We start from the raw sequence: 10,683 nt of genomic DNA, 5'->3' as shown, positions 1-10,683 counted from the left end.
ATTTCTCTGCTGGCTCTTTTCCTGTATGTTGCTATTCTGCCACAAGGGAAGAGAGGCTGGCCTCTGATCAAGGCAGTGTGGAAATGGTTGAACGCCAGTCTATTTACATGTCACTTTCTTACTATCTCAGGAAGTCCAAAGCTGCTCTAGCTAAAGACATTTCTATTTCCAAACCTTTACAATAATGATTTCAAATTAAAAAGTAACTATGTCAGATCAAGTTCTAAAGAATACCAAGAAAAACAATTACTTTATAAAATTGGGAGCAGCCCTTTTCACAGTACAAGACCATCCCCATTTGGGAATCAAAAAGCCTCATTCACTGGAAATCATACCTGTAAACGTCGGTATCACGTGATTCAAGTCAAGGAAGGCCCAGGTGACACACATTTTCAAACAGAGCAACACCACCACAAGTTTAAGAATTTTAAGTACATTTTATTAACAATGAATCCCTTTGATAAGATTATGTTTCAGGAGGCTTTAATGCCCTTAACATAAACTGTACACATTATACAAAAACAATAAAACCACAACAATAACAACAAAAAAATCAAGGTGAGCAAAACCATTTGGAGACAAATCTTATTTAAATTATATACAACTCAATGAAATATTCTTAAGGAAAATATATAAATACTTTTTCTTTCTATGTTACAGTTATACAATATAAATCAGATTTCAATGTCTGTTCAGTGACCTACAAACACCAGAACCTCCAAAAATGTAGCAGCGTATTACTAAATAAAAAAGGTCATGTGGTCAGAGAACATCGAGTCTAAGATTCTCTTTACCATCCCTTACCACTTTTCAAAGCTAATTTAATTTAATTTACATCATCTGTTTCACAATGCATTGTTAGGGTTTCTGACAGGCCAGTAATGGAGCATTTTCAATAATTGTTCATAAAAAATTTTCACTACTCCCTCTCTGCCCCAAGACTTTGCATTTTGTGCTAAACCAACCTAGTTAAATGGGAAAATTGTAGGATATGCTTCTTTTTTGGCATAACTTTTTATATTAAGTGTCTTACAGAGTCAATTGTGCAATCCATGCATCTGTGGCAGAGCTGTCCACTTAACTATAAAAATACTCCAAAGGGGAGAAATCCCACATTCTGTGAGTCGTATAAATGTACTAGAAATGAAACACCCCTCTGGGGACCTGTAATTAAAAGAAAAAGACTCCTCGGAAGCCCTGTGCAGACTTCTGTGTCCTTTATAAGCACTGCCCTCAGGTTCACTGGCACGCCTGGAAGGGGGACTTGGTGTAGTGAAACTCTCAAAGTTAAGATGGGAACAACAGACTTTGTCTATACAGAGAAAACGGAGCCCTTTGCCAACCCACACATAAGAAATTCTGAAATATACATTGCAAGCAGCTTTTTCTTAGAACTCTCTCAAACAATTCTACTTTTCTTTCATGGATTGTGAATTTGAGACAAAATGGAAGTAAAAGTCTAAAGGAAGGGTAAAAAAACCTTACTTCCAAAATATATTTCCAAAGTGGTCACAAATTCTTCTCACACAAAATTAGCACCTCACTCTTACTACACAAGAATAATCGCAATTATAATTTGAATGACAGACAATTTTGTTTCTTATTGCTTAATGATCTGTGCTTTGATATGGGTCATAAAAGGCATCCTCTGAAAGGAATGAAATAAAAATGTCTATAAATAGCAGTAGACAAATCTAAATACACAGTGATATCCCACTTTGAATACTCGGCCATGGTAACACGGAATTCAGCTTTACCCATATCAAGCACTGGACAAGAGTGGAACACGGCTGAAGACATGTCTGCTGGAGACACGCCTCCCAGTGACTTAGCCACATCACCATGGCAAGAATGCACGCACTTCCCAATAGCCTTGCAATCAATATCACTGTCTTATGGGACGTCTATTTGTTACTCTATTAGAAACACTTAAGTTAGGGAGAACACTTTGCTCCTCCAATATACCCTAACCACAAACAGAAAATAAAAGGATAAGAAAATTTAGAGCTTATTTCCTTATAAATACTAAATTTCTCCTTATTTGTCAGTATTTACTTAGTATGTGAAGCTGAAATCTGTTCTTAAAAAAAATTCAATTAGAAATGACAATTTACAATTAGAAATTCACAGTTTACAACCAGCTTAACTGTTCAAACTCCTTCAAATTATTAAATAATTACCAACAGTACAAATTTATATGACTAAGATTAATTCTAAACTCTTGAAAAACTACTGTATTGACATTATTTTGGTAATATCTATCATTTATAGTTTTCTCAATGATTTCTATTACCATTGACATCATTCCTAACTTCTTCTGCTATAATTTAATTGTCTTAAACGCCTACACTAATCACTTGGCACTGCATGTAGTTTTCATCATGAAAGTCTACTTTTACACAAGTAAGTACTTAAAGGAAATGTATTACACCTCTCGGTGAAACTATGGTTAAACCAAATAGCACTATAAATTTAAACATAGATAATTTCCTCAAATATACTGATAATCACAAAGCTCTGATATCTTCCCAAATTAAGTGCTATAGGCAGACGATGATACATACACATATCTTTTCAAAGTAACAGTCAAAAGTCAAAACAAAACAACAAAACAAAGAACCTGCTTAGGACACTAGGCACATCCTTAATTTCAGGATGGCTGACTTAGGTGTGCAAGGCTGGGGACAGTTTTGTGTGATGAAACACAAACAAAAATAATTATTATTTTAGAGGGATAAAACCACAGATTTTATACTCTATGTTAACTGAGGTAGTGTTTGAAATGAATGTCTAAAATGTTAATCCCATTATGAGTAAGACTACATTCCTTCCTTTGGAATTGTAACCACTATTTGGTCTAGTATCTCTGACATTTGGTTCTCTGGAAAGGCAGTTTCATTATCCAAGACCAAAGACCAAGGCGATAGGCAATGCTCTTAGAAGTACTGTTGACATTTAAATAGACGCTTGGGTTCAGTGATGAAGCTCAAAGTTTTACTCTCACTGAATTATCTGAGCAAATGAGAAGAACCGTGTTGTAACATGAGCAGCAGCTTAGAGCCCTTGTCTGCTTTATTGTCATGAAGTTGCTACACAGTGCATGTACGAACAACTTGCTGAAGTGCAGTCAAAGAGGAGTTAGGAAGGGAGATGAAATGCTTCATCCTAGTGGGAACTTTCAGTGCCAGTTTAAAAAAAAGCCTCTGTGAGTTGTGTCCTAGTTCACAGGCTACTCTACAGAGATCTCGCAAACAAGCCCATTATGAAAAGGGTGTGCAACATGGGAAAATAGGGACTGATGGCTATGGCGGTGTTAAAGCTGATGTGTAACTGTAAAAACGGGCTACACAAAAGAATTACAAAAGGGTCCTAATCAGTCCAGCTGGATGTTCTTGTTCTATATATATGATTTCAAACAAGATAATCCTTTCACTTACAAGCATTCTAGTAATTATGTTCATGCTACTTTATGTACAAATTTGCATATATGTTTAATTTATGTAAAGATTTTCAAATATCTTTATACACACACAAATTAGACAGACAAAACTTTGCCTTCATCAGCTTCACAAATGTGATAAAGGCAATGACTATATTCTTCAGTTCACCTATAACTGCCATTATTTTGTGCAAAACAAGAACACTAACAAAAACTGCACTATCGCTGCTGTAAAATTTAGTAATTAAGGTTTTTCACCACAATTTTTAATCTTAATGTGTGTCAACGATGCATAATGCTTTTTAGAAGCAAATATGGCTCTTCTTTTTTACACGGAATGTATAAATTTCAGGCAAACTTGTCTTTTCTTTAAGAGATCGGAAGTATCATTTAATGCTTTCCTTTGCTTTGGGTCCAGACTACTAACACTTGCTCAATCTGTTTAACAGTGGTAATGAGAGGAGCTGATTAGCATGGAGATCCACTGGGCATCCATCCATCCATCCATCTATCCATCCATCCACTTATTTATTTGCATTCTGGAGATGGGACTATGGGAAGTATTTCAATTGAACTATTTACTTTAATCAACAACTGTAGTGAAAAACCTTAATTGGTACAAGTAACCTTTAACAACATACTACAACAAACCTGAAGAGATGGAAAACAAAGGAACATCTTTATGCATTTAGCAACATAAAATAACTTTTAAGTTCCAATTGTTGAGGCTCTTCTTCTGCTCCGAGGTTAGAAACCTCTGAAGTAGTGTTACAAACATTAAGGAAATGTAGAAGGGCCAACAAATAAATACCCTCAGATACCGTCAGTTACAGCACAGCCTATGGGATAACAGGACGCAGCCTCAGAGACAGTGACTCCTGGCTTCCACAAATTAGTTAACAAACAAGGCATCTTTTTAATTCACCCTTAACTAAAAAGCAGTCAGAAATAACTGTGTGGAAGGTGCTTATTCATGTCCTGCTTTTATTCCACTGTCATTATGCTTTTAAAATAAAAAAATAGAAAACCTATGTAGCTATTCAGTGCTTGGCTCTTGAATATGGTGGCAACTAACTGTGGTACTGAATCACGAACCCCAAGAAGGGCCCCAAAGGAAAGAGGAAGTTGGCTTGGTTAGGGACGTCAGCAGTTGCAACTGTTCTGTACCAATGACTGCTGGGACAGCGTCAGAAGATACTCTGTCTCACTGACAGCCAGTCAGTGTCTTGTGAGGCGTTTAGGAAATCCACAAGTGTGGATAAATATATAGTATCTAGCTATAAACATCATAAATATGAGGTCAGGATTCGGCAGATTCTTCAACTACAGGTTGTTTTGGTGGAATTGCCAATACAGCCTCTGCTTCTTCATGCATCTAGGAAAAAGTGACAAACTGTTAACTTTTTTTTTCTTTAATAAAAATGGCATATAATGTGACATACTTTTTCAACTTACTTCAAGTATAGAATAATTCTAGGAGACAAATTTCAGAAATATAATCTCACTTACTTGTAAAAATTGTACGTCCTGAAATAACTCTTGTATGAACCTCCGGCACGGAAGTCTAAATGTGCAGTGTGATAACAAATGAGAAACTTCAGAATAAAGGCATATGTCATCAAATGTTTGAGGATACTTCTCTTTAATTCTAAAATGAAAAGAGAGACAATGTTATGATAAATATTATAGCCAAAATTAGGAGTGGTAGATTAATAATAAAAAATAGTAAGTTAGTCAGTTTGTCTGTCTCACTCTTTTTCCCTTTTTGCTACAGAGTTTCATGTAGTCCAGGCCAGCTTTGAAAATGATTCCAAGTCCCTAGCATTTCGGATCCCCCTATCCAAGTGCAAGCATTAAAAGTATATGCCACCATACCTGGCTCATTACAAATCACTTGTATTAGACACCTCTTCTGAGAACCGCTACTAAACAGCGCAGATAAAGACAATTTGCTAAAATCATTTTTCATTCAACAGGCTGCTCTGACTTAGAAAAACAATTTTAAAAATTTTATATTTTTCTCTTAAAAGAAGGAAAAGAGAAAAATAATTGAATTAGGAAATCCCACCAGTTTATAACTTAAGTTTGCTTCTCAAACGTTTGGTCTTAGGTCTTTACTTTCTTGAAAAATGATTGAGAAATCTAAAAAGCTTATTTTTGTATTCAAGTTACAGCCACCAATACTGGAATTTAGGAATTTAAAAAAGTTCTATACATTTAACATAAATAATTAATTAACCCCCCCCGCCCCCAATTTTACCAAGACTAAAAAAAGAGACAAGAGTGGTCTGGCATTTAGATAGTTTTCTGTTTTTGCAGACTTGTTTGAAAGTCTAGGTGGAGTCCACTCTGCTCTTCAACCTGCTCTGCAGGCTGAGGCAGCGCTGCGAAGCCCCTCAGATGGGAACGCAGCCCATGACTGCTGTTGTACAACTCCAAGCAACCCAAGTGTTTTCCTGACAAAGTAGAACTAGCTTCCAGCCTTCATGCAGTACTCACGTCAAAAGCCCTGTTTCATGACACTTGGTAGAAACTGAGCTGCTCAAATTGACAACTAATCTTAGCACTTCTTTACGAAGCAGGATACGGCACATTGGTGTATCATCTGGAATGGTTTTCACACCTGAAATGAAGATGTCAGTGTAAGGTCCTTCATCATATCACAATGCAAAATGATTACAGTTCATGGTATTTGTTTTCAAACTACATAAGCAACTAAAACTGGAATCAACTGCACATAATTTGCCAATGATGTAGAAACAGCTCTAATAGAAGACCACTGAGAGGGAACCTGTGAAAGGCTGACATGGGTATTTAAGAGTATTTAAGAGTCTGCTAAATGTCTGACTAACATTGACCTGTCGTAGCTCGGAGACATGTAGCACAACTAATAAAAAACCCAGAGACAAAAACTGGGGTTCAACCAGAAGATCAGAAAAGCAAAACAGCCAGCCACTGGCTCCTACTCTACCTCAGTCCGAAATGGTGCCTCCAGGAATTTCAGAAGGAGACTGCGTCTGAGAGCTGTCACCTCCCATTTTATATTCCTCTTTAGTTCTGGGATTAAGGGCGTGCACCACTATTACCTGGTTTCTACGACAAACTAATGTGGCTATTGGGGTGTCACCACTGCCTGGTGGTGTAAGGCTGTAAGCGTCTGTAAGGCTGACCAGTACGGCTGTTTTACTCTCTGAATTTCAGGCAAGCTTTATTTATTAAAATACAAATGAAATATCACCACAGAGACAACTCTAAATTACAGTACATATGCTAACAAGCAAAGTCAACTGAATACAGTTTTATTAAGAATGCAGACTTACCCAGTAGCAGCTCTGTGCTTTTGGTGCTACTGGCTGAGCCTTCTTGAGACACACCATCGCTGCACCCAGAAATCCCTGAGAACTTGGAGGGAACCACTTCTAAGGGATTGTGGATCGTCTGCTCACACCAATCAGAATATGGAATATCTTGAAGGTCTGAAGGTAAAAGCATTTCGATTAGGGCTCCATTCCTGTGCTAGGACTGCACACTCTAAAAGAACTCCTTTCCCGTTCTCAACAATTTCTTTTCATGAAGATTTTTGAAGTAAATCTAGACTGCTCAGATATTGAGTGTTCACACAAGTGAACCTGCTATATTCCAGAGAGTTTTTTTCCCTAGTAGCAATTTAGGAATATGTCATTAAATTTCAAGCAAATATGTAGAACATACCTTATTATCTTCTCTTCTCCCATCCTTTCTACCTCTACCTGAATGCCTCACCCAACAGTAAATGCAATGAAAAGTCTAAAGTCATTTCAGACCTCTTCCTATTTTATTTCCCCTTCTTGTTTTTCTCTCTGTGTACTGCTAAGGGCCCCAAAAATCAACCTAACATCTAAGTGAGAAAGTTTTTTGGGTTTAAAAATGTCCTGGGCATGGACCAGCTATATGACTCAATGGGTTAAAAAGGTGCTTGCTGCTAAGTCATACTACCTGAGTTTGACCCCAGGACCCACAGGGTGGAAGAAGAAAACTGACTCCAATTAGTTGTCCCCTGATCTTCAAGTGGGTCCTGTGGCACATGCATATCGACACACACGTGCATGCATGATATATAAACACATGAACAAATAAAAAAAAACAATACATTCAAAAAAATCCCTAGGGGTCATCAAAAGAACAAATAATCCAATAAAAAAAAAAACTGGAGTAGAGACCTAAACAGAGAACTCTCAACAGAGGAATCTAAAATGGCTGAAAGACACTTAAGGGAATGTTCAACATCCTTAGCCATCAGAGAAATACAAATCAAAACAACTCTGAAATTTCATCTTACACCTGTAAGAATGACCAAGATCAAAAACAGTGATGACAACTTATGCTGGAGAGGATGTGGGATAAAGGGAACACTCCTGCATTGTTGGTGAAAGTGCAAATTGATACAACCCCTTTGTTTTGTTTTGTTTTTTTTCAGAGACCTTTGTTAGTTTTATTATCTTTAAATGAGACAATTGAGATCCATGGAAGTAAGGCAATCAATGTACAGAATACATTTTCCTATAACACAAAACAGAATGTCTTCTTCAATAGTCTACACCATTCTATGTTAGAATATCAACAGTATTCTAATCTAATGCATTATGTTTCAGAAGGTGTCTTTTTTTAAAAAAAAATATTTGTTTTGTTCAGATCCTTAGGAGTAGGAAAACTGATATAAGTATCCCATTTAGCAGAGCAGTTTTCCTCATCTCTTTTTCTCTGAACTTGACCAGTTTGAGTTCCTGCATTAGTTTTAATCTACTGCATCTATTACATAAATCTTCTTCTATGGTAATGTGTGAGAACTTCACAAATTTAAAAACATTTAAAAGTAAATGTTTAAGGGGCAGTTTAGTATTGTTCTTTAAGCAGAACCAAGCAAGGCAAAGGTTTTGGGCCAGTTAACATTACTAAGAATTGAATTCCATCTTGTGGAGTGGGCATCAAATCCAATCAGAAAAAGAGTTGGCTACTCCCAAAACATTTATGCCTCTATTTACATCAACAGACACATCTTTTTCTAAAGGAGCCTTTCTCTCCACAAGTTTAGTTTTTATTAGGGTTGAAGATTGTTTTGTCATAAATCAAACAAATGTAAGTCATACAAAGAATAAGGCATCTCCTTTCAGCCTCTGTTGTAAGAGCAATGATCACTTTCTGTAGGCATTGTCTTCAGGGGCCCATGTCTTAGTCAACAACCCCTTTGGATATCAGTATGGTGATTTCTCAAAAAATTAGGAAACAACCTTCCTCAAGACCCAGCAATACCACTTTTGGGTATGTACCCAGAGAAAGCTAAATCATACCACAAGGACATGTGCTCAACTATGTTCATAGCAGCATTGTCTGTCATAGCCAGAACCTGGAAACAACCTAAATGCCCCTCGCCCAAAGAATGGATAAGGAAAACGCAGTACATTTACTCAATGGAGTACTACACAGCAGAAAAAAATGGTAACATCTAGAAAGCACCATATTGAGTGAGGTAACCCAGACCCAGAAATTCAAATATCTTATGTACTCACTCATAAATGGCTTTTCAACATAAAGCAAAGAAAATCAGCCTACAATTCACAATCCCAGAGAATTTAGACAACAATGAGGACCCTAAGAGAGACATACATGGATCTAATCTACATGGGAAGTAGAAAAAGACAAGATCACCTGAGTAAATTGGGAGCATGGGAACCTTAGGAGAGGGTTGAAGGGAAAGGGAGAGGATAGGAGGGGACCAGAGAAAAATGAAAAATGTATAGCTCAATAAAATCAATATAAATAAATACTTAAAAAAGAAAAAAATCCTTAGGTATTAAAATCGATGAAAACAAAGACAAAAAAGCTGCTGATCATTCTTTCAGAAAGTAACACTAGGCAGCCTATAAAAAAAAAATCACACAAGCTTAGTACTATAAAACACAATGAAAATTAGTTAAGCATCCATCCTGCTTATGAAAAAAGAGTAACTCACACAGAAAAGATAAGCACTCAGTTAGAAAGTAAGACTTCTAAAAGCTGGCCTGCTTCCCTTTCTTCATTATACACATGGGAAAAAAAGAGGTTCAACCCCACCAAATTTGGTTCCCACAAAATAAACTACTACTTTTGTACTACTTTTTATTCCACCTTCACACATTTCTTAGATCACTACTTCCATGTCTGCTGTGCTAGATACTTTTATGTCAACTTGATAAGAGCTAAGTCATCTGAAAGGAGAGAACTTCAATTTAAAAAAAAAAAACATGCCTCCAATAAGATTGGGCTTAGGCCAGAACACCAATAGTGCAGGAACCAAGAAAGACAATTAATAAATGGGACCTCATGAAACTGAGAAGTTTCTGTAAGGGAAAGGACACTGGCAACAGGATAAAACGGCAGCAGTCTACAGAATGGGAAAAGTTTTTTTTTTTTTTTAAAAATAAATACTACATCTGACAGAAGACTAATATCCAAAATACATGAAGAACTCAAGAAACAAGACATTAACAAACCAGATAATCCAATGTAAAAAATGGGGTATAGATCTAAACAGAGAATTCTCAACAGAGGAGAATGGATGAGGAACACTTAAGGAGATGCTCAACATCCTTAGCCATCAGAGAACTGTAAATCAAAATGACTCTGAGATCCCATCTTATGCCTTTGAGAATGACTAAGATCAAAAACACAAGTGATAGTTCATGCTGGAAAGGATGCAGACCAAGGAGAACACTCCTTCACTGCTGGTAGGAGTGCAAACCTGTACAGCCGCTATGGAAATAAATATGGAGACTCCTCAGGAAATTGGAAATTGATCTGCTTCAAGACCAATTATACCACTCCAGGGCATATATCCAAAGGATACCCCATCCTACCATAAAGATACTTGTTCAACTCTGTTCACAGCAGCTTTATTTGTAATAGGTAGAAACTGGAAACCACCTAGATGTCCCTCAACCAAAGGATGGATAAAGAAAAGCAGGAAATCATTCTGAATGAAGTAAAACAATTCCAAAAGGACAAACATTGCATTATTCACTTGTAAGTGGTTATTAGACTCAGAGAGGCTAAATAACAAGGAATTCCCAAGTGGGGGACACATGGCTCTCCCTGGGAAGGATAAACAGAATAGATTTTATAGGTCGACTGGGGACAGGTGGGATTGGGACTGATTGGGGGAATGGTCGAAGAAGAGCGGGCTTTACCAGTCCAACAAGGACAACAGCCCAGTTTTTATGTCAACCTCC

The 10,683-nt window shown here is 36.9% G+C and overlaps 1 protein-coding gene across 5 annotated transcripts in view; it reads right to left on the bottom strand.

The window, feature by feature from the left end:
• Window positions 1-417: 417 nt before the first annotated feature.
• Window positions 418-10,683, bottom strand: part of Rictor (RPTOR independent companion of MTOR complex 2) — a 101,295-nt gene continuing 91,029 nt past the window's right edge. For all 5 annotated transcript variants that reach the window (XM_085676680.2, XM_085676682.2, XM_085676681.2 and 2 more), the window contains 4 exons: window positions 6,760-6,915; window positions 5,939-6,062; window positions 4,949-5,087; window positions 418-4,814 (listed from right to left, as the gene is read on the bottom strand). In XM_085676680.2, the coding sequence (XP_085532806.1) occupies window positions 4,740-4,814; window positions 4,949-5,087; window positions 5,939-6,062; window positions 6,760-6,915 (494 nt within the window). In that variant the 3' untranslated portion in view covers window positions 418-4,739. The remainder of the gene's footprint in view (window positions 4,815-4,948; window positions 5,088-5,938; window positions 6,063-6,759; window positions 6,916-10,683) is intronic.

Source organism: Myodes glareolus, chromosome 15 (assembly GCF_982192425.1).
Source record: "Myodes glareolus chromosome 15, mMyoGla1.1, whole genome shotgun sequence".
Classification (NCBI taxonomy): Eukaryota; Metazoa; Chordata; class Mammalia; order Rodentia; family Cricetidae; genus Myodes; species Myodes glareolus.
Note: the sequence above shows the minus strand (reverse complement) of the source record. Positions and strands in the feature narration are given on the sequence as shown.